The sequence below is a fragment of the Enoplosus armatus genome, chromosome 1 (assembly GCF_043641665.1).
Source record: "Enoplosus armatus isolate fEnoArm2 chromosome 1, fEnoArm2.hap1, whole genome shotgun sequence".
In the NCBI taxonomy this organism is placed as follows: Eukaryota; Metazoa; Chordata; class Actinopteri; order Centrarchiformes; family Enoplosidae; genus Enoplosus; species Enoplosus armatus.
Window position 1 is genome coordinate 23,913,181 of NC_092180.1, and position 24,624 is coordinate 23,937,804.

At 43.3% G+C, this 24,624-nt stretch overlaps 1 protein-coding gene across 2 annotated transcripts; it reads right to left on the minus strand.

Annotated features, from left to right (window-relative positions):
• Positions 1 to 36: 36 nt before the first annotated feature.
• Positions 37 to 23,673, minus strand: LOC139286728 (BTB/POZ domain-containing protein kctd15). 2 transcript variants are annotated; one of them, XM_070907632.1, is made up of 5 exons: positions 23,620 to 23,673; positions 21,146 to 21,321; positions 14,316 to 14,460; positions 9,065 to 9,370; positions 37 to 195 (listed from the first exon to the last, which is right to left on the minus strand). In XM_070907632.1, exons 1-5 carry the CDS (start codon positions 23,629 to 23,631, stop codon positions 37 to 39), a joined length of 798 nt encoding a protein of 265 aa, XP_070763733.1. In that variant the 5' UTR covers positions 23,632 to 23,673. The 2 variants fall into 2 exon arrangements, with proteins under 2 accessions (XP_070763733.1, XP_070763741.1); XM_070907640.1 differs by lacking the exon at positions 23,620 to 23,673 and adding an exon at positions 23,168 to 23,179.
• Positions 23,674 to 24,624: the final 951 nt, after the last annotated feature.

Here is a 24,624-nt window from a genome sequence, read left to right on the forward strand (position 1 = left end):
TATTGGGGGGTTTGGCAGTCCCTCTCCCAGAATGCTCTAGTCCAGGGGTTCCTGTTTTATCCTGATGGGAGTGTTGATGGAGAGACTCCGCCGGTCCTCGCGACACAACACATACTCGCTGAACTGGGACGAGTCCACGCCGCCTCCGCAAGACGCCGCCACGCTGAAACCCTTCTGGAAAAGACGCTCCAGAACCTGAAAACAGAGGGAAGAGAGTGAAGAGAAGGGCTTTAATAACAGAACTGCCATGTCAATAGAGTTAAACCTAACTGAGAAGTGTTAATGATAGAGATGCAGGTTTCTGGTTACATACTTTTTTTAGGAAAAATTCAACATTTTGGGAAATATGTTTGCTTGCTTTCTTGCCAAGAGTTGAGACCACATTCATTGTAAATATAAAGCCACAGCCAGCTTGCGTAGCTTCGCTGGAAACGGGGAAACAGTTACCTTGGCTAATCCCCAGTAAAATCGTGATTTGTCATTTTTACGCTGCAGTTTTTGTACAAATTAAATAAACAAGATACACTGTGTTAATTAGTGACCTAGAGGTGCTGGTAGGGGGAATTTGATACCTTTGGACAGAGCCAGGCTAGCCGGCTGCCAGCGTACAGACATGAGTGGTATCTATTTTCTCATCTACCTCTCTGCAAGAGAGCAAATAAGTGTATTTTTCAGTGTGATAAATACTTTTCTGCTTGAAGACATTTTTTGCTTAAAAATAATAATGACTTATAGGAAAGTTCAGTGATATCTACCAGAATTGTAAAGGTTTCCGGTCAATAAATGAATCTTGGATAGGTATCACTTTTTGATATCCATCCGTCCTCACATCAACCTCAGATGTTCATCAGTCTCAACATACACCATGTGTCATTAACCTCCCTCTCCTCCAATCACACGTAGTGATGGAATAAAACCAGAGGGCTCTCCGACATCACACCACCGCCTGCAATATTCATGCCGCCTGTGCTGGATTGGCTACTGAACCGAGGGCATGAGCTCAAAGGGATGAGGAGAGCGGAGTGTGAGTGAGGTGTGTTAAGGGGGCTGAGTGGAGCTCAGCGTGGTGATTACTGGAGCTCCTAATTTGAGTAATGAGGCTGGGGTGGGAGGAGAAGTGGGGTCCGTGAGCGAGGGAGAGAGAGCGACGTGTGGGGAATGAGGATAGGGAGTTATGGGTGATCTGCGTGAGGACAAAGTGTTGGAGCTGCAGGGAGAGAACGGGGAGACGGGGGTGCATGTTAGCCCTCGAGTCTGGGCATTGATACACACACTAGTCCAAAATGCAGATACACTCAGACACAAACACGTGAACTCCAAGATCACTTTTCTCTCCTCATCTGCCGTAATCCTTGTGGGATGTTGTTTTTTTTGGAGGGGGTATATCTAAATCCCAGCGCGAGGAGTGCCGTGTATTTACTTATTCCCCCGTCCTTTTTAATGGAGTGTGCAGCGCATGGAAATGAAAGGTCTCGCCGAGGGCTAACCCCTCCTGCTGGAGAAGTTAAAATACATCGGTTTCTTCAGACATACACACACACACACTTATACACACACACTGACACATACACTCATGGCAAAGGATGACCTCTCTAATTACAGGAGCGAGGGCCCCATCGGAGGGCTAAAGTGGGGCGTTTAGGCCTCCAGGTCGAAGGGCTGCAGCCTCCCGACTGGGGATTAGTACAGCAAAGAAGAGCAGATAAATCACACACACAAACACACAGCGACATAATGATATGTGTGGAAGAATTCAAATTTACAAGTTTTAACACACATATTCACACACATATAAACTTGTTGAACAGACCTGAATCCTAACCCCCCCACTTCCCGATTAAAACTAAAATGTGGGCTGACATGCTGCTTGTAAGCAGAAAGGACCACTTGGAAAAGTTACACCCCCTCCTTTTTCATCCTCTGGCCATACGACGACGACAAACTCTGTAATTTGTGAGACAGAAGGGGCGGCAGACAGCTGATGGTGAGGATGGCTAATTAAGAGACCTGCCCAAGCATCAAACACTCCCAAATCCATGACAGACGACGGAGGAGCCTAACGATTATGGAAATGATATTACATAGCCTTCTTTGATCATTGCATCACATTGCATTTTCCCCCATCATCTCTTAACGCATGTGGGACTCTGTCATGTTCGGCAATGAATTTGGTCACAGAGGAGAATGGCCTGATCAATAAAGATAGTCTGAAAACACTTTTATCATTAATGCATGGCAACACAAAAGACTTAAGGATATTATTACAGATAGTTGTAACTGATTCAAGGATACTGTAATGACTATAAGAAGCCATAAAAAAACAAAACTTCACATTCAGTTTGACAGTGAATTAGTGCCACGGGGGAATAAACAATACACTGAATAATTAAGATGTATCCAAGCAAAAGGTTTCAATGTCCACGGGACAATGTCCTGAAATCAATCCCAGCTGACAACAGAAAGTAATGCACCCTCTTAAAAAGCTAACACATGTCCTGGTGGCTCAGTTCTGCGCAACATACTTGTGACTGCAGGCTTTCAGATCCCAGCTTATGTTGTACTTGGGCAGATTTCTCTGCTTACTTTCCTGCCTCACTTGAGCGAAACCATAGCAAAATATTCTAAGAGCGAGTTGCATGTGAGCTATCCGATTGGTCAAAGTTTCATTCCGAGCATGATGGTTTCCATGAAATGGAATTGTAGCTAATTAGCATTCTTTGTTTTTTTCCCCCTTTCATGTACACTTCTTTGAACTTAGAGATGCACGTCCCAGAGTCCAGTATTGCTGTGGCCATGCTTGAGGTATTTCACTCCCCTTATTGTTTCACATTACAGCACATTACCAAAGTTTGCCTCTTCTGCCCTGAACTTTAACACTTGTTCTTGTCTTTTCCTGCCTGTGTGATCGAAGCAGAGAGCTGAACAAAAGCCCCCGTCTCATCCCCAGTGATCCTTACACGTTTGAAACATAATAAACCATTCTCACTGTCACAGGGTCGACTTGGCTGCACAGGGATCTGCCCCCAAAACACACACACACACACACACACACACACATACCATTCAGCATATAACCACCTAACTGAGCTGCCACTCAATCTAAGGTCGCAATGGGGATGAGGAGGGGATACATCAGCCCCAGTACTCCAACCTCCCAGCGCCGTATACATCCAACACAGCGAAGATGGCAAGGCAGGAATCAAAGTGGATAAGTCTCAGGGCTGGAAACCGGAGCGCAATGTAATATTGATGGCCACCGGAGTGCACACACACTCGCAACACCTCTCAGGAGGCGCTGGAAGACACTTGCTCCTCATGGCACAGGGCTCAGAGTTGATTGACACGTATGACACAAACGCACACTGTAGAGTGTGATGGGCGCTGCACTCAGGGGGTCGCTTTTGTTTAACTATGCACAGTCTTTAATATGTGACAAGGAGCGCGTCGTATCCTCTGCTTATCGCGAGCATCTGGCATAAAACAGCCGAGAAGCTCCAACTCTTTCTAATTCTCTGAGCCATCTGCCAGCTTTTTTTAGGAATCACAAGCGACAAAAACACTTTGACAGTGTAATATATTCTCATAGCATTTGAGGTACATTATCAAGTGTTTGTGGCGCTGACAAGACTGAGCTCACCATTACAAATGGACACTTTGAGTGTCTGCTTATGAATCCACAGTAATTTAGTTCAGGCAAGCCTAGTGGCAATGCAACCCCTAACACTGGCAGTGTAAGTACTCACTGAGCTAGACGGGGAACAGAGGTATTTAGGGTTAGATCAGTTCTCAAAGGGACTGCAAGTACAGCTCAGACTAAACTGAGCAGACTTGAGCATGTGAGGATGAAGGATGTCACACTACCTGACTCAATCAGTAACCCTTTCTTATTCATCTGTGGTTTCTGGCTTTATGGAACTAAAACTTTGTGACCAGAAGTGGAACTTACGATACATGAGTACATTTACTCAAATACTGTACTTGCAATTTTGAAGTATTTGTACTTATCTTGAGTGGTTTATGCTATTTAATACTTTTACTCCACTACATTTTCAGAGGGAATATTGTTCTTTATACTACATTTATCTGACAGCTATAACTAACTTAGCTGTACTTTGCAGATTCATATTTTACACACAAAATAAATGTTCAGCTTTTAAAATATGATGCAGTGTTATAAATTAAACTACCTTAAAGTGTATGAAGTTATTAGCTCAACCTCGAACAACTGCATTAATATTAAATGCTGCTTACACCGTTAAACATCAGTAATAATGGTCCAATAATATAATTCAGAATGTCCCCTGGATGTTAATGTTATGAGTACTTTTACTTTTGATACTTGAAGTACATTTTGTTTGTTATACATTTGTACGTTTACTGAAGTATGATTTTGAATAAAACACTTTCACTTAAACTGTGTAGGAACTTGGGAATCATCTGATTCATTCTCTTCAGGTGTAACATAACTCCTGTTGGCTGTTGCCAGGATCACTCTTGGATAGATCTACTTCCCACTACCTAACCACGCCACGTCCAACAAAAACATTAAACATTTTTTTGGAGCAATTTTTCTGGCACAAACTCCTGAAGCTGTCAGCCGGCACCATCGTCCAGTCTTTATCCTCCTCATACGGCAGGTTAATGCGCTGCCTGTTGGGCCCCGAGTGCCCGATGCTGAGCTGTACCCACTGAGCCGCACAGGCAGCGCAGAGACCCCTCACCGCAGCGGTGTTAATGTCTTGTTCTGCCACTCGGGCCACTGAGGAGCACAGCTGAGGTGTTTGTGTGGCCTTGTCTGCTCTGATGAGCTGTGCTTTCTCTTTCTGCCCGGCGCAGGATTGATGGAGTGGCAGCGTGACATGTAAGAGAGTGTTGCGACGTGTTGCGTTCCCCGCCTGGGCAGCAGGGGGACAGGGGGCCCTTCTCTACGTCTGCCTCCGCTGTCACATTGATGAAGGACGGATTGGCTCTGGTCTGATCTGAGTGCTTCATCATGGTGATGTATGGAGCAGCAGGCCTGGCTCCAGCTCTGGGACGTGTGTGTGTACACCTCTGTGGCTCTTTGGCTAAATGTTTTCCCTCCGTTAAGTGCCTCTGCTGCTCTCTGTTTCTCTCCGCTGGATCTACATCACAGTGCAGGTGGTTTGCATTATTCCCTAAATTCCATTCATGACTTCATGGAGAATCACTCGCCAAGGTGGAGATGTTTATTCTCACTCTCTCACATTTGAATACACAAGATGAAGGGCTAAAGAAGGGGCTAAGTATACAGTATACATTGTAATATGTAAGACTTTCCTTCCAAGATACTCTGTTCTTTCTGTAGACTGATGCAAACACTTAGTATTGTTATATATCTTACTGTAAATAGATGATACAATAACGTATCAGATATTCAAACTCATAAAAAGCCTAAAAATGTATAGAATATCACTGAGTAATTGAGTGAGATGTTTTACTCCATAATATAACCAATTTTGCCAACCTTAGGGGTGCTACTTTATCTTTAAGTGAATAAAAACTAAATAATGAACCGCAAAAACTAGGTTGTTGTGCTTAGTGTACAGTAAAGTATTGAGAAATGTCATGTTATCTCATTGTGACCAACGTATCACAAGGTCTAGCAGTTTCCAGCCGTGGGCAAGACAGCAACAGTAGCTTCAATAAAAGCATTTGAGACTAAAATGAATTCTCTATGCCAGTGACATATAATAAATTATAAAAGTTGTCACATATCCATCTCTTTCTTGTCAGGACCTCTTCAAAAACCAGTCCAGTCATAAATACTCTGTTCCAGCCAGATCTGCCCTGTTTCCACCGCCCTCCCCTCCTTCTCTTCTTGGTCTTCCTCTGTGGGCAGGGTGTGGTTGTATATGTGTTCCCTTGGGTTGGGGTCCAGGGCTGAAATCAGATCAGAGGCTCATTGTCTGGCGGGTAAGACGAGGATTATTTTCCTAACCTTCTCATACCTTCACGGAACAATGAGAGAGGACAGAATGAGTAAGTTGTTTAGAAAAATCTCCCCTTACACCGAAAAACACCTCCATCTGCTCCTCGTGTCCTCATCTACATCGACTCAATGAGCCGGGCCCCTCTACTGTGCTTGCATATGTGTGTGTGTGTGTTTGCGCTTTCTGTTTTTTTCAACCAAATTTTGTGTGTCTTAAAGGGGCCAGCATGAGACAAAAAAAGAGCTTGCCACCACGACTAACGCCACCTTAACCCGCGAGAGGCCACACTGCGAGACAAAAGGGAGCATCGCTTACAGGAAACCTTGAAGAGCCACCTCCTCCTTCTGTAAGCAGTTTGTCTGAAAAGAGGATTTCGGCTCACCTCGCCTTCAGAGGAGCAGCCCAATAAAAACCTAAACAATAAAAACTCCTTTCAGACCACGTTAGTCAGATGCACTCACATTCCATAACCAGTCTCGCTGGTAAACAGAGTGGGAAAATGTTGTGTTAGTTGATGCGGCCAATTAATTATATTGCAAGTCATTTAAAAATCTATAAAAGAAGTATAAACCGGTTTAGGCTGTTTGAGAAATTGTAAGTATGGTATTAAAAAATGCAATACGTGTATTTCAATTGCCTTGAGCGGTGTTATATTGGAGTCTTTTTAAAAAAGGAGCTGTGTCTTAAAAAGGAGTAAAGCGTAAATTATGCATATCATTTTCCCCCCCTTTCCATTCCTCTTCTTCATTTTTTCGCAGGAAAACATGGCCGCAGTCCACACGTGCTTTGTCCCGCTTGCTCGGCTCCTCTCCCTGGAGGTGGTCTCTCACACGGGCAGAAGGGAGGTAGAGGTGTCAGAGCACACTAGCCTGCCTGGGAGAGGCTCCCTCTGGGTGCTGGAGGGGGGGAAGGCTCCTCTATGTGTTGGCCTGTTCATGGCCATGGGCGCTGAAGTGTGTTACATCGAGCCTGTGGTGTGAGGCTGTTATGTTTCCCCCTGTTCTCCCTCTCACAGACCTCTCTGGGTAACACGACTGTAAAACTAGTTTTCTGAAGTTGTCTTACTGCTTTGCTGTGGTCAACTAACACAAGAACTGTTCATCTCAGTCAGACTACCTGTTGGGTATATCATACTGTAAAGCAAATGTAAGATCATATCAGTGCCATATTCATTTCCTGTATGTGGTGTGAGTACAAAAAAAAGATAATGAGCAGTCACATACTACAAAGGACAGGCCAGGCTCAGATTTCACATCATGCTACAGCCACAAGAGCCACTTGGAAGCTGTGACAGAATGAAAAACTACACGCGCTCTGTACACCTGTCATTACCTCTGGTGATCTCTTGACAAACTGACTGTAGCTCCATCAGAGCAGCTATTATCTCAGTTAGTGACAACAAGCTATTATCTCTACTGTGGCAGAATGCAGCACAAAGGGCCACAAATCATGCCAAATGCCTTAAAGCAAAGTTTTGAGGTGGAATTCAAGCTCATACACAATGAAGAAACCCAGTGTATCAGCCTTTATACTGGCTAGTGGCCTGAAAATAAAATCTGCAGATATTCTATATCTCTTGGGGAGAACAAACTTCAGCAGATGCTATCAGCGTGCCGTTCAGCAAGGCTGCTGCGGTTCAGACAACACCAGTGCAGCTGTACAGCGGCCATCGAAGCGCTCGTTGCACAGTGTAAATGCCAGCCAGGTGTTTGAGTGTGTGTAATAGTGTTGAAGGGTGGTGGTGAAAAATGGTTTGCTTGCTCAGCAAAATCCTTTGCTGGATAAATAAAGGTAGAAAAATAAAAAAGGGTCTCTACTGTGGCGACGTACAGAGTGTATACAAGCCACAAATCATGTTGACTGACTCACAGCAAAGTTACTCTGTGGAATCTACATCCTATGGCTAACCTCAAAGACGGGACTGATGCCATAAAACACCTACAGAGCCGAATCAAACTTAAACAGATGCAGAACTACAGTGTCTAGACAAAATGCATACGAGGGTTTCATAAGGAGACCTGTGCGTTTAAAAGAATTATCTTTACTTCCTGATGTAGAAAATTATTTTATCCATAAAAAAAGAAATGCTAGCAAAGGACCTCAAGGTAAAAATACAGTCTGTGTGTGACACTGTAACTATATATGAAGTGTTTCAGCACTATTGTATCATAGTCACATCTTACAAATACAAGAATTACATAATGTGTTCTGACATCCATTTGAAGAATCTTTTGAGGTTGTTTTGCACAACTAGCCCTTTCTACCTTACACTGCAGAGAGTTTGAAGTCGACCAATGTTTCATACCTACAGTTTTGGAGAATAATTGCCTGCTGTCTGTATCCCAATGTGGCCTCTGGTTTCATGAACCTTAATCACAACTGAACTTAATATTATGTCAGGCTGCATTGAAAATGTCAATCACAGTATAATATACCTGTAGTATTCCTACAATGAACAAACATAATGTTTGGTAGTGGATATATGACCTTAGCATACAAGGTGTTTTCAAGTATATAATTCAAAATTTTAATTTGTAAAATCATTCATGTTTTAAAATCACCCTATGATGATTCTCATGATGATTCTCCTTCACTTGATATCGAATTTAAGCGAATTTATTTTCTTTATCATGTTTTATATTACTCCTGTAACAACAAAAACTATGTTGAATACAGAGGTTATGGTATTTCTCTAATGTGGTGTCATGATAATATTGCTGTAGTGACCGATTTGTATAGCAGCGTATCCTCGTGACTTTTATCATGCTTTATTTTGCCAAATCAGTCAAATCATTCAGTCTTGGGTTGTTATGCATTACTCAGGATTTTGCACTTGCTGTCAGCAGAATATTCATAATACACTAACATCAGGGACACCACACCAACCCACGGAAATGGCACTTGCATATCCAACAGGACAACAAGACATAACACTACAGCTCCTGTAAAACACTGAAAACACTGTGCTTGGTTGCTTCAATCACTAATATGACAAAAATGTGTGTTGTTGTCAAATATTTTAGTCACAAATAGATAAATGAGAGAGAGAGAGAGAGAGAGAGAGAGAGAGGGAGAAAAGTACAACAACCAGAAGAGGTTTTCCAGTGTGTTACCTGGACGGAGTTGAGCCTGCAGTAGCCATTGAGGGGAAAGCGGATGACGTGCGTTGGGTCCTGGTTCCAGCCAGCATTGACTGAGTTACACATAACGTCTCCAGTCTCAGGGAAGATCTCCTCGATGAGGACCTTCTCCCCACTCAAGGCGATCCTCTCGCCCAGATCGGGTGTGACGCGAACCACCAGGCAGTCGCAGGGCTGTGCCATCCGTCGCTGCTCGCGCTCCTGCTTCCAACGTTCCAGCTCCTTGATCATGGGCATCAGCTGGTAGTAGCGGGCCTCCTCGTACAGCAGGTGGAAGTCCTACACAGGCAGATGACCAGGGAGATGAGTGCAGTGAGTTTGCATGTGTGTGCAGTCCTCTTGGCTATATGTGTGACTAACACACTGAGTTTCACTACATTACAGTTCATCGCCAAGGTCATCAGGACAAAACCCCACACATATACAGTATTGTGCAACATTAAGATGACAGTGGAAGGTACATTTATAAGGTATCCTGATGGCTTCCCCACAGCAATTAATGACAAAGTGTCCTTGAGCAAGACACTTAACCTCTAATTACTCCAGGAGAGCTGTTCTGGCTGCATCTGCACTTTGACCCTTCTACGGTAGTGAAACACCAGCTGTGCGGTACAGGCATGCATGGGAGAACAAATAACTTATGGCACTGTGATGAATATGCTCAAAATGTCCTACAATATATCTGAATATATTTTTAGGAAACACATTTATATATGTGTGTGAGATACCACCAGTGTCCTTTGTCCCCACTGTTACAAGAAACTATTACCAAGGAGTGCAAATGGTCAAGGAGGATGTTTAAACTCGTTACCAAGGCTTCTTGTAATGGCAGCAATGTTCAAATTTATATTCCTGCGCTCACGGTATGTTGATCTAGATAAGAATTGGATAAATACCCAACATTTAAATGTAAATAGGATAGGATATCTAATTGCCACAAATTTGAAAACAAGCAGCGTTTTCACATCTCACTTGTTACCATGTAGCACATCTTCTGGAAAGAAGAACAATAAACCAAGATTGGCGATGGCCTCCGACCAGCAGGACAACACTCTCAATAAACAAAGCATAGCCATGCTGCAGCTCTCCTCCACAGTAGCTCTTGGCAGAGCCTTGCTAGCCTTTAGCATGTTGTAGTGAGCCGACTCCAGAAAGGCCGTCAGTAGGGCTCCAGTGAAGTGGGATGGTGCATTCCTGTGTGCAGACAGTCTGCAGCAGATTGTCTGCCTCTCCCTCCTGGGCAGGGCTTGCTGGGGGCCATTTGCCCCTGCGCTCTTGCCTCTAATTTCCCACAAGACCAGATGGCACTATCATTCACCGCTACCATAGAAAATACAGGGGGGCGGAGGTTCGCTATTGGAGGCAGACGGGAGGTGAGGAAAAAGATACATGCAAGTGAACATGAGGACAATCATCAGCCAAGGAGGATTTTAATGTATTCCTCACATGGAGGGAGTTTTATGTTAATGAGGCTTGTGGCCCGATGTTACGCTCCTATTAGAACAAGATTTAATTAGGTTACACCTAAATGCTGCAAATCTTTCTGCTAAACAATTAGTAATTAATAAATCTGTGTTCTGATTAGTGTTTCACAGTGACAAAGAATGACAGCTTAATTCATTCTTAGTTTATGAACTTCAATCACTGCCATTCAAAATGCATTCCTACATGATGTTCATGTTCTTTAGCTCCTGGCTATAGTTAGTTTTAGTGTGTGGACATTGTCAAACCACAGCAAACGCTCGATATTGCATTTGGGTACATATTTAATAGCTAAAGATAGAGATTGCTATGCAGTGCAAAGTCTAAATGCTTGAAAAGTGAGACAGTGTGTGTTTGCGCTGCAGAAACAACATATGTTTCATATAGTCTGCATCATTGGTGGCTGTGGGTGTTGGGTGCCGGGGCCGCCAGGGATCCCTGATCTAAAAAGAGTATTTTCCCTTCCCTTCTCCGGACCACTGCTGGGTATAGAAACAGAGCATGGCAGCAAACAGCATATTCATTAACCCTGCTGCTTCCGTCAGACTATTTAGCCTTGAAAAGCCTCCCTCGCTGGCTTACCCCGTCATCTAAGCTGTGCCTTCATCTGAGGCGAGTGAACGACACCCAAATACAACTCCATCTGGACGAGCGTTGACGCAATACATCTTAAGCTGACGGTCTAATATTTAAGATTTCAGAATGCGAAAGGAGGGGTGGCGGGTCCTTTTTTTCCCTTTTTCTCTCCCTTTCTCCCTGTCTTTTTCTCTCCTGGCCTTCTTGCTGCAGCTGACAAAACTCATACTGAGACGCCCCCCTTCAGGCAGCTCTCTGTATCAAAGTGTAGCTCCTCATCCTTCACAGGTCTGAAGCCATGGATGGATATGTTTTTAACAGGGGTCTGTCTGCGAGGCACTTTAGTCATCCTGTGCAGTGCAGAAAACAACAGAGTAATCCTAAGCGCCGAGGTGAGGATGAGAGGGAGACAGGGCCAACAGCTCCGTCCTGGCTGCTGGAGCTGCTGCTACTGCTGCCAGCTCTACGAGACAATTCATCCCCCAATCCTGTGTCCAGACAGCCCGTTTGAGCTTCAAAATAATGATCCGACCTGATCGCCCACCGGCAAGGCAACATCTCAGGGAAGGACAGAGGGAGGGAGCGACAGAGACGGAGGCAGAGAAAGAGAAGAAGAGGAAGAAAATGATGGAAACTGTCAGTATGAGGGAGTCCGAGGACTGATAAAGACCTACCATATGTTTTGGACAAAAAATGATGAAAGCCACACAAGTAGAGGTTCACAGGCTGTCGATTAAACAGGCCACCAACGCAAAATCCAGCCAACTCTCATCTAATACACAGCACCCTCAAAAAAACAAACATTAGCCCTTTCCTGTTATTTTTTTTTACCATTTCTTACGTAAAGAAACAAAGCATTATTGATTTAAAGTGCAATAAAAAAGCCTGAATAAACCGATGCAGAAGCCACTAACTCTTAACGGTTTATAACCATGCCCTCGATATGACTGAGCATTGCTTACACTCTTGTGATTAATTGTAGTTTGAATAATGAGATGAGGGAGGATATTAATAGTGAATATTTTGTTCCACTGATGTAGGCTTAAACATTTATTTTCCTATTCTGCTCAGACTTTCACATTGATTTAGCAAAACACACAGCACCGTGGCTGCCAGCAGCAGAACAGACCCAGCCCTCTGGCGACGGCAAGCCTGATTGTGTTCAGATAAGGACATGCTCAATTCCGCCTCGCGCTATTTGCATTTTTTTTCCCCGGCTTCACGCAAATTGAAAGGTATGCAGATCAACACAGGCTTATGTGAGGGGATCGTAATGAGTTGAAACAATGAGGTCCAATGCGTTCGTTTCAACCACGGTGCCTGATTGGACTGTCAAGACTTCACAGAAAGGGAGGGAAAAGCATGAATAAGAAGGGAAAAACTAATCGGTACTGAGTCAAGCCATCATTTGCAGAAAATATGCAGGGCTTTCATGTCATGTTCTGTTGTCTGAGGTTTGGCTCTCGTTCAGACTATCCGTGAGGCCTGGAGAGTTTGCTCCCGGCTCTGTGTGGCTTGGCTTCGCCTTGTTCCCTTGTAGAGAATGATGAACAAGCGCCAGCCCGGTGGAAAGGTCACGCAAGTTAAGGTGGAGTAGAAGTGAAGAATAGAATACATCTAGGAAACAGTATCACTGAGTATAAAACCTTGAACAGGAAGGAGCTGCAGGCAGAATATATAATAATTCTGACAAAGCCACATGTGCTTGTGTGGGGTGAGACTAACTCGCTAGTAACGCCATCAGTTTGGTCTAAAGCTGCTCTAATCAACATTCTCTCTATCAACAATGGATTAACTGACTGTATGTAATGTAAAACACTCTACAGAGCATTTTAGCATCTTTCAGCTCATTGTTTTGGTTTTACGGCTAAACTGTTTTCTGTCTGCTCCCATCGACCTCATTTTCAGCAGCAGAAGGCAGATGTTGTCAGTAAAAAAAGAAATCTGATAAACCAACTGAATGCTACCTACCCAGAACCAACAGACAACACTAACGGCTAGCTGGTGAACATAGTGGAGCAGCTAAAGAGCCGGGCATTTTTCTCATGAAGTGATGGAGACCAAACCAGAGCTAAAAGGAGAGTAAATATTGGACGTTGGCAAGAGGACTTCAAATAAATACTAATGTTGCTCCAAGTCTAATAAATAAGCAGCACCTTCTCCATATCATCTTCATACATATCGACAGCAACAGCCGCTAACATCAAAATATTACCATTTTACTCTATTAAGGTGGTATAATTCATGATCAACTCACATTGCTCATATCAAAAATACAAAATATATGTATATTTGTCTCATCAATTACCTAGAAATACCTTGTGTGGATGGGAAATCTACATCTATGGAGATGTTAAAGTGCGTAAAGCATTATTTGATACCATGCCTGATACCAAGCCTGGTACGACAACGGACATATATAGTGCATATGAATTTACTTACAGTTCTTTCATGCAAACACTAAAACAGGAGCCAGGTGTGTGCAGCCTCAGTAGTCTAATATGGGCCAAAGCAGATTCAATGGCCCACAAAGAGTAAGATGTGTGTGTATACATGGGTTCAGAGCATGTTAGCATGTATCAAACTGCACCAGCACACTCCAAGCGAGTCCTTGACTTCCTGTCTGTGTGGTAGTCGGTCATCAGAGCGCGGGGGGAACAGAGGGGCGTACAGGCTATTTCACCTGGGCTCACCTCTATAGAAAGCACTCTGAGTGAAAAACAACAGCTCAGGGCTTTGGCACACACACCACCGGGCCATTAGCCAGTTAGCATTTCACCTCCCCACCACTGTAAACTCCAACTGAGTCTGTTCCACATTTCTATTTCTCCCCCCAAAAAGTTTCCTAATTATTGCTTATGCTTATACTACAGGTAATGAATGTGTTGAATGGGAGGAGGGTAGGTCTACATCAGGCATTGTGTCAGGTCTATTTTGAAAACATGCAACCCCTGAGAGGACAGTTAAACATTAATAAATACAAACATAGTTGCACTGTAGTGTCTCATCTTGAGAAAAATCAGGAATTTCACACAATACTGCTGCGTGTCTGGGCAGATGGCTTTACATACTCCAGCTTTTTCATGTTGTCATGTTGTTGAGACTGTGTGAGCTGATGGTGCAGACAAGTACAAACAACACAGTATGTTGTGGTGTGGATATATACCTTGAAGTCATCTGGAAGGAGCAATTTGCTGGTCCTGAGGAAACTGAGAATGTAGCGGAATATCTCGCCGTCCCGATCTATGAAGTAGTGCTGCTTCAAGCTGTCCAACACGATGGGCTCGGTGCCATTGAACAGACGACTGATTCTGAAAATTGAAATACACAAACCCACACATGCACACGCACACAGGCAGCCGCACACACACACACACACAAACACACACACGTAATGGAATGAGCCAGCTCCCTTCAAATGCATGAAACAATTACCCTCCATTTATTTTTCAATTTTATTAGCACTAAGCTTGAAATGCATTAGCATCCCAGGTTGAAACAAGGGGCTTAAGGCACAGTTCCTCCATTCCAGACTTGTTTGAAGTGTCCCTTCTGCAGAGAGATTATAACAACACACACGCTTGCTGCTTGTACTTACAGAAATTAATGGTATGAATGTAGCATTACAGCTCTATTATTCCATCTGTCAGAGGGGTGGAAATGAAACAGAGGTAGGACATGGCGGAGGGCCGCATACTAATGCGAGGAGGACACCTGGAAAAAGATATTTCACTTTTTCACTTAGTTTGACTTTGTTGTGAATGTAAAAGGGATTTGGACAGATGCTCTTTATGTTGCTTACATGAGACATAATCTCACTACATACTTCTGTTGATATGACAGGTTGCTTGAAGGCAAATCAATGACTCTTGCATTGCCTGTAAAGCTATATTTAAGTTTCTCAGCTACTATGTAATCTGTAGCAATCCATAATTCTAATCTCAGATAGACATTTTGGTGAAATTGGACCGCCTAACTTACTTCATATTGGCCTTTAAAAATGTGTATTTGTTGTCATTGATCCATTTTAGGAAAAAAAAAACATGACTCTATCACAGAAACTATGTTGCATTTTCACTTTGGTTCCTATCTGTGTGGGTTAGGCTGAATTAGATGAGTTATTTGGTTCATATTTAAAGGCAAAGCAGAGATTCAAGAACATCTAAAAGGGAAAATAATGAGGCTGAAATAATGAAAATAACATTACCCGAAATTACATCAATAATGTTCTCCCATTAAGAAACACAATAATTAATCAAAAACAGTCATTAGATGTATGTGTTTAAGCTTTTAGCAAATATTGACAGAACTTTGGTGTAATAATAAGACACTTGTTGCTGCCTATAGCGTCCCACGGTTAACCCCTTCCACCAGTGTAGTGCAAGATTAAGGGCTTAGTTGAAGTCGGCTACAGGGGCTCATCAAGGCAAAGAGTGGAAATTGCTGTTATCTTTAAACTTTCATCGCACCGTGTTGGCGCCGTGCCTCGAGATACCCTTGGACAGATATTCATTTCCTCTTGTCTTTGTGTGGTTTTCCTGCCGCTTACCTGCAGGTCCCTCTCTCGCTAGTCTAATAATCTCATCTGGATACCTCCACTCTATCTGTTTGTTCATTTCCACATACTAAATATCGCTATTCAATAATTAAAAATATTTTTTTAGCATCTCTAAAATATTACGAGTAGAAGTGCTTGTAAAACTTTCCGAAGCTTACGTTGATATAACTCTGAAGTGCAAAGAATTGGCTTTAAGTTTGTGACTCATTTTGAAACAAAACTTGCGTCTCCCTCGGCAGAGAAACCTGGAATGCTCGTGCAGTGTAAACAAGTCGTACTGGTGATTTACACAAGAAATCTGTTGCACGTAACCTCCTTAACGGTTTTGCGGCACATTGCCATCGTCTCTCTGAGAAACAGCTCTTGGCAGGGCGCTGCTTTGCTGTTATTATCATCATGTTGATGTAATCAGCTCTTTAATCACAGTAACAGCTTCTAGGTTGGCTGACAAAGTTGTATGACAAAGAAAATTGTAAAAAATCTATTTGCAAAACACGCTGACCGACACACATAGACACAGACACCCAGCACTGCCTGAGCACTGGCATTGTCAAACTCTATTATAAGGCACTGGAAGGGAGCCGCAGTGGGAATGCCAATGAACAAACAGCAGGGCTGGCTTCACCCAGACTCATTTCACTGAATTTACAATTACAATCCTCTAATTTGTAAAAGTGTGTGAGCTTGTATTTAATGGCTGTATCAGGTATCTCCTGACCCCGATGTGTCGGCTCAACACGCTGAAGCTATCTCGTCAAATTCACCCTGTTTCTCTTTCTTTGACTTGACTGTGTGAAGAAGCAGAGCAAAGATGGTTCTCCCTCCCTCTCTCCCCTCCTGCCATCCTTTTCTCTCTTTCATTCTTTCTTTCTCTCTCTCCGTCTCCATCCTTCTCCTTTACTCGCTTTCTCTCTGGAAATCGATGCAAAATGCTTTATAAAAAACCAATACTCATCTCCCTGTTTTGCCCGAGGTGTTCCTTTCTCATATGGTCTTGCAATTCTTCCAGCTAGAATTTCACCATACCCCTCCAGGCTAACTCTGTTTTTCATCTCCACTTTTTTAAAAAGCAATTAAAATGCTGCCTGTTTTTCTTTTTCTTTCCCTCTCTTCTACTCCCTTCACTCTCTCTCGCTCTCTCTTTCTCAGTTGGTCTCCTCATTTTTTCCGTTTCTGCTAAATCCCTGAATTGGATGGGGGGGTGTTTTTAACAGGTAGAGAGAGAGAAAGGGTGTGTGTGTGTGTGTGTGTGTGTGTGTGTGTGTGGGGGGGTATACATAGACAAATTACGAGAGAAGATACATAAACAGACAGGCCAAAAGACAAGGGGATTGACGGGGAGAAAGAAGAGAGGGAAAGGCAAAGATGTAGGGAAAACTAGACAGAGAAATCAGAAAAGTAGAAAAATAGAGAGGACGGAAGTTAAGAGGGAAAAAGAAACAAACAGAATAAGAGAGGGAGACAGAGAGAAAAATGCTGACAGAACTACATAAAAAGACAGAGAGTAAGAATCAAGGAGGGGGAGGGAGGAGGTGGATGTGGGAGTTTATCAAGGACAGGTCAGCTCAGACCTCCCACCCCAGCGGTGCCAAGTGAGGGCAGGCAGTGGGGCAGTAGGTGGGCAATATCTGGCAGGATCCTCGCTGCAGCAGCTACTATCTGCAGGGGGGGGGGGTCAGCACAGGTACCACTGACCCCTACAAGAACAGATGCTATCTGGAAACTGTAACGCTAATGGATGTCTAATGAACGCAAGACGCCCAGCAGCTTCCTGCAAAGTGAAACAAACACACCCAGGGATCTTAGTGAGTGTGTCGAGCCTGACATCAAGGGCTGCCCACAATGGTTTCCGAGTCGTGGGAGTCTGGAGTTACGAACCAGATTGCTACTGTGCCTGGCTCTGATTCGCTGAGTCCTGCTAAAAGGCGTTAGCTTAAACTGACGGCTCTCAAAAAGCTCTCCCAAAGGGCGTGACAAAAGTTTCAAAATAAGAAATACAATTTTAATTTTGCTGAATATTACGAGTGTTCAAATCAGGTTCCAGTGTAACTCTGCTACATTTCAAAACTAAAATACTAAAATCGTCTTACGTGGTTCTCTTAGATTACATTTCATCATGTAGGGCTCTGTTACCCAATATTTGCCTGCACGGGTCCGTGACGTGAGTTGTTTTTGAGAATCCAAACATCTCCACTATTGCTAACAATCACAGAGTTTATCTGCAGTTCATGAAAACACTTTATCTGTTATTTTGGAGCCACACAACTTGACAGATTCTGCGCAAGAGCAACAATTAATTCTCATTATTATTTCATGTTAAGTGATTAAAACTAAAAGTCTTATCAAAGAGCTAATTTTACTTTAGATCATGGCAGTGTGTTAGTGCCATATAGGCTCTTTAAAAAGCAAAAAAAAAACCCACTTGAGGCCATGTTTAGAACAGCTAAGAGGCCTCACAACGAAATGGAGTAAAAATAAAAGAAAATATAGCAATTTTTAAACTTACATATAGTAAATGATGAGATATTATTTGCTATGTTATTTATGGTGGTCTCAGCCTACAGAAAAGTCAACTGTCAGATACAGAAGACCATTAAAAGAGCATGAAGCCAGTACAGATCTGTCGTCTGTGGACACATAAGGCTTCTCTTCAAAGAGAAAAATGTCCAGTGGTCCTTTCAAAATAGTTTCCTTGTCTCGGGAACATTTCCCCTAATTTCCTCAGCTTCTGTTCAAGTGACTGCTCAGACTGTCCTCTCTGAGAGCTACACAGAGTGTGCATCAATGTTTCATGACCCCTGTCCCTTAATATGGCCCGCACAGAGGAAGATGAATAACCACACATTAGTTACTAGACTAACTTTCTCTTGGCATGCTACATTATTTAGGGGCCAATCTATTAAAAGTAATCATCAACTTTAAACTCTTCAACCCTGCTCTTTCGGTCGTCACGTTTTCCGTTTCGCCAGCATGCCCTGCTCGACCGGACACGGCCGAACGCAGCGCATACGGCTCTGCCAGTGTAATTGTTTTGCTTTCTGCTGTCAGCCATTATCCTAATTCACACAAAAGGGCCCCTCCTTCCACTGGCTCCAGTGGAAAGTGAAGCCCCGAGGCCAACTGTACACTGAGGAGGCTGAGAGAGAGAGAAACAGTGAGTGTATGCATGTGTGATCCAGAGTGAGAAAGACACAGAAAGAGAGATAGAGAGGGAGCAAAGGAGCATGTGTGAAAAAGAGAGAGAGAGAGAGGAAAGAGCACTCCAACCAACACTCACACTAGTATCCGGTCTTTACCCTCACTGTAAAAACACTGTTTGGGTGCTCTGACATGACTCCATTTCCATGGTGCCCTGTGTGTCTCCCCCTATGAGTAATCTCTTTGTAAAGTGTAAAGCTGCACCAGAGCATAAACAAACTAAAAGAATCACAATAGCAATACACCAAACACCAAATCAAAATTAAAAAGAAAAATAGTCCTGCAGTTTAGCAACAACTATCTGAGATGTATTCAAACGTGCTTTAAAGCGAGTGAAAATCTCCTAGCAGTTTGGATTGGCTCCAACAGCTTCAAAAACATCCAAGATCCAAATAATATTAGCACATTTGATTTAAAAAAAAAAAACCTCTTGTTTTGTGGCCCCTGGATAAACCCAATATAACGCCGAAGCAGTGGGCAAAAAAAAAAAAGCATCTTAATAACAAAAACAATCATAAACCATTGTCTGGGATGAGCTTTATTTTTCTCACGACATGTTACAGGCGGGAATAAAAGGAGAGTTGTCAGGGATTTCCTGTCAGCGGACTCTATGAATATCAGGACTTTATTACCACGGGGATTATGTGGATTGTGTCCTGTAGCCAATTTGGCAGATTTTCTAACAACCTGGTGAATGTTTACCTTGGCCCACATGGGACTCTGTCAGCTGACGCACTATCGAAGACTGTGTAATGTAATGAATGACACTAGCCATTAGAGGAAAAAGCAGGGGGCCTAAAACATCCCATAGTTTTAAAGGGGGAGACATTCATACAGTGGAAATCAGTGGATAACAGAGATATTTTATCATTTGTTTTGGGCAAGTGTGTTTGCCTTCAGAGCTACCTCCGGTGGCGTCACCTTGTTTGTGGATGGAGCTAAAAACGTGAATAAAGTGGGAGGGCGGATTACAAACAGCTCTTACACAATCTGAATCATCATGACTAAATCTTACAATGAAAGAGCATCAAAAATAAAATAAAAAACCCTGTTTGCTTTGTGAGAGAAACAGATGTCTGAGATAAAAAGAGTCCCTTTCTTTTCCTGTCCACACAGATATTCACTGAATAGAAAGTCACTCTTTAGACAAGTTTGACTGCAATATAAGCCATATTCTAGGCTATTTGAAAAATTATAATAATGACTATGTTGTTTGGCAAAATAGGAATATACAGTATGAAAGTCATAGAACTTCTATTTTAATACATGTATCTTATAACTGTAAAATAATCCCACAGATAATGACTATAAAGAAGGTCTGATGGTGGTAAATTCTGGGTCTAAAATAGTCAAGAAAAATCCATATGCAACACGCCAATGATCTGGATTTTGATCAGATTTGAAGCCCACACCAGCTTTGATGACTGGGATCCGGACATTTACGTCATTGTTTCTCCTCCTAACAGCACCCTGATCTACTGATAAAAAAAAGGAAAAAAGGCTGTGAAAGGGGGTGTAGTGCACTCAGAAGTGTAAATCCAGAAAAAAAACCCCTCCATTATTCAAATCAGCAGTGAAACATGTGAAAGGTACTGTACTCGCCAGCTTGACAGCAGCTGGATTTTCAAATCCAACCACCTTGTGAGGGGAGATAAAGAATAAAAGCCTTGGAGGTATTTATTAAACAATTAAAATAATCATGACTAAAGCAAACAAAAACAATCAAATTCATCGTTTTAAAGCTGTGGGAGTTTAGAAATAATGAATTGAGGAGAAATGTCCCCACATGGTTTGAAAAGATATTAAACTGGTAGCTTCTGAGGACAATTGTCAGTATAGAAGTTGCAGTGTGGCTGTCCTAGTCTGCCAAATGACTTGTGAACAGCATAAATCCAATTAGACTTAATTAAGACAAACACTAGTCAAATAATTTAATCATTGATTTAATGACTAAAATGCAATATTAAGCTGTTAAATAGAGATATCAGCTGATTTGAATCTACTTGAAGATTTAATTAGGAAAGGACTGCCATTATAAGAGAGAGAGAGACTTTAAATCCTACAAATGAACGATTGGCTCACATTTAAAACAAAAGCAACAAGATGCAAATCCACTCACTCTTCAATATGCCAACAACATTTCCTCAATAATGATTTTAGATAAATAAGACAAAGGCTATGAATAAACTAACTCCAGCAACGAGGCTGAAGCCTGTGAGAGAGCCAGGGACGAGTCTTACCTTGAGTCTGGGTACTTGGTGAGAGTCGCCAGGCTGCTGGTGTACATGTGTCCCCCGACATCGATGTGCACCGGGGCGTTCGCCTTGGTCAGCTGAGCCGGCAGAGGAATCCCCTGAGCGGCCAGGGGAGAGACCGGGGACCGGGTCAGAGACAGCCGTGACATGCTTCTTCCCTCCTGAAAGCAAGTGTACAGAAAAGCCATGGGAATAAAGGTAAAGAAAGAAAGAAAAAAACCCCACAACAACACCGTGATCCTACACTGGGAAGCGGATAGTATCCTTTCTGAATGGTATCAGATCACTTCCATGTCTGTCTGGTCGCATATTTAGCCTGGAAATTATTGCCACCGCTCTAATTAAGTATGTTTGCATCTTTTCATGCAGCACCGGAGGCGAGGATAGGAGGATGCTTATTAGAGAACCGGGGTGAGCGAGAGATAGAGAGAGAGAGATGGACAGATAGAAAGACAGGGAGAGAGAGGGAGGAATGCTAGGTGTCAGCCTCCAGGGGAATAAAACAAACTGCTGCTGCAATATTCTAATTAAAGGTCGCCTTATGTGTTAGACGTGATGCGCCCAGACACACCAACCACCAATCTGAGAGCAAGAAAACACGGCGGGGAGGGAGCAGGGGGGGGGGGGGCAACTTTTTCCTCTTAGCACACATATACATTCAAAACAAAAGAAGATGTTTTGACAGATAACGACAGATGGTCGTGACTCGTGCTGCTGTACCGTGTAAACTCTGGCACACGAGAAATGTAGAACTTTATACTCAAACGTGCGTAAAAACGCACCAGCATTGTGGTCGAGATGAAGCATGCTGTCCACGTTAACAGGACAAACTTGAAGTGTCCTGCTCCATGTATGCCGTGATTCAATATCAGAGGGATAATGTTTGAAATGATTGTACAACATGATATAAACCTCACTGTCCACAGGCCAGTGGACCACTCCGAGGTCAGCGCCGAGCTGAGTTTGATTAGCTGCTAAAATGTAATAAATATTTTTAATTCACGTCGATACGCCGCCATTTGATTCCGTGCTGCTGCTGGAAGAGCGGAGGAGGCGTTTAACTCCAACTCACTGGTGCATAATTTGTTTGCCAACAGCTGCAGGTAAACCACCTAACCCCAGAGTGGCCACATTTTAATGTGCCTTACACAGCCACAGTGTAAATCATACAAGGAGTAAATACAATGTCAGAGTGATTGGATCTTTTAAGGGAAGAGAACAAATGTGTGATGTTCCTTAATCAGTTTTCCTAATGGCCACAGACTAAAGGTCACAGTTCATCATTACCCATCTGTGACCCTCCAGGCCTGAAACACAACTAAACTTTAAATAATACTCGGAGCTCCACGGTACAACCACATAAGTGGGTTTAGACAGACTGAGATAAAACCATTTCACCCTTCAGTAAATCAGCGGAATAGATCAGTTTGTTGTTGCACATATGGGCTGTTTCACTTGTCATGACTGATAAAACTGAAGGCCGTTGTGAGAGTCCAGATCAGCCCCTCGGCTCTACAGAAGTGCCGTTGGGCACAAAGTGAGGCTGGAGCTTTTTTTTTTCTCAGGGTGTTGCCCGCCTCACAGCAGTATCATGTTCGTTTAATACGATTACAAGAGGACGGGATTACATTTCAAATCCCAGGAAAGGGAGAAAAAACTTGGAAAGACTTAAGAAGTTTGGGGTAGCCTACATACATACCGGACTGTCCCACTGCCGGTAAGTCTCTCTCTCTCTCTCTCTCTCTCTCTCTCTCTGTCTCTCTCAACCAACCAACCAGTTAACCAATTAAATTACGATATACGTGGACACATACAAGGGGACAAATGGGAAGAAATAGACCCATACATCCCCTCACTCTCCAAATCAATCACAGTTTCAATCATTTCAACATTTTGTCTCTCCCTGCCTCCCTCACACACACACACACACACACACACACACACACACACACACACCATATATGATAAATTCCTCCACAAGATCACAGTAGCTGTAAAGGCACCAACTTTCTCCTCAGATCTGCTGCGTTACTGCCTCCTTCCGCTGACCCTCTCCGAGCGTTGTAGGACATCCACATAAAATAATCCCGATGGCCCACAATTAGAATAGCCATACAGCGGACACGGAAAACGCTGGAATAGGAAACAATCCGACACAACAGCCCACTCCACACGAACACTACAAATCGCCCCCGTGCTCTGCCTGTAATTCTACCGAATGCTCAATATGGCGTCTTATTCCTGCTGTACAATTAAAAGCGTAATACCGACACGTGTAATTCATCACCCGCTTGATAAAACCCACACGTGCTCACTGTCCAGTCTGTGAGGAAAAGGGGTCGAGCAGTATTCACGGTACTATTTGACACCAGTGACTGTACTCTACGAACACTGTACACACGGAGCCCGCACTGTGCGTAAAAACATTGGATTCTGTAATATTAAATGTGTCACCCTACCGTTTCAAACATTGTAGGGAGTCCGGAGGAAATCCGTGCTGGCGGTCAGTCCCAGGTGCTGTCCGCGTAACCCCCAAAATTTCTCAAATATTTTCTCCAAATGCCCCCGAGTTTGTGGCACAACTACACCACCATCCAGCTCCCAGAACGAACCTATACTGTCGCACGGGGAAGCCAAGTCTCTGCTCCGTATCCCACACAAAACTGCTTTTTTAAAAGACACTAGGCTGTGGCCGGGATGGACTGCTTGCAAAGAGTCTCTGTGGCTTTAAAGGCTCTATTGCAAGGCTGGCTCGACCTGTCCTCGCCAAGCTTCTTTGTACCAAAGCGCACAGGAAGCGTCCTTACCTTGTACATAGATGAGGTGATCTCCTTCCCCTTCTCTGCTCTTATTTGGATACGCGTAAAAATGTGCGCTCTTGTTGGAATCCTTGCTTCGTGTTTCAGCTTCTTGTCTGCCTTTTTTTTTGCCTAAATGAAACTGCCCCTGTGGTTTGTTATGAGAAGAAGAAAGCCAATAATCCGTCTCTAAATAACAGAGCAGAGCTAAAAAAGAAAAATCTTGCTCCGGGCTGCCCAAGCGCCTCTGGGCCAGGGATTAGGCTACAATTAGCTCAACTCCACTCTCTCGCCCAGGCAATTTTCTCAAGGAAGAAAACGTGATACCCCCCCTTTTCCCGAAATTATGACTGCACAGATATAATAACTTATGTTATTTTTTCCCTGGCCAAAGTAGATCGTTCCCCTTAACGGTGTGAAGTTGTGATTTAGAGGGGGGTCTGAAACCTAACAGGAAACTGTTAGTCGCTCAATAGATTTAGAGCAGCAAAAAGCAGATTTTAATCATTGTCATTTCGTCTGATGTAATAGTTCCCCAGGCAGTTCCAGCTAGTAGGCATGCATTTCCATCTCCATCTCCAGCCCAAATTTAAAGTTTAAAGCCAGGCGAGCTGCCACAGTCCTTCACTCAGGCAACATGCAATAAAGGCGCAGTAACTTGTTGAT

What these genes read in the sequence shown, in the direction of transcription:
- LOC139286728 (XM_070907632.1), bottom strand. An exon ending in ACCAAGTACCCAGACTCAAG is followed by an intron (nt 14,461 to 21,145) that starts GTAAGACTCGTC and finishes TTCAATTTTCAG; the next exon opens with AATCAGTCGTCTGTTCAATG. An exon ending in TCCTTCCAGATGACTTCAAG is followed by an intron (nt 9,371 to 14,315) that starts GTATATATCCAC and finishes CTGCCTGTGTAG; the next exon opens with GACTTCCACCTGCTGTACGA.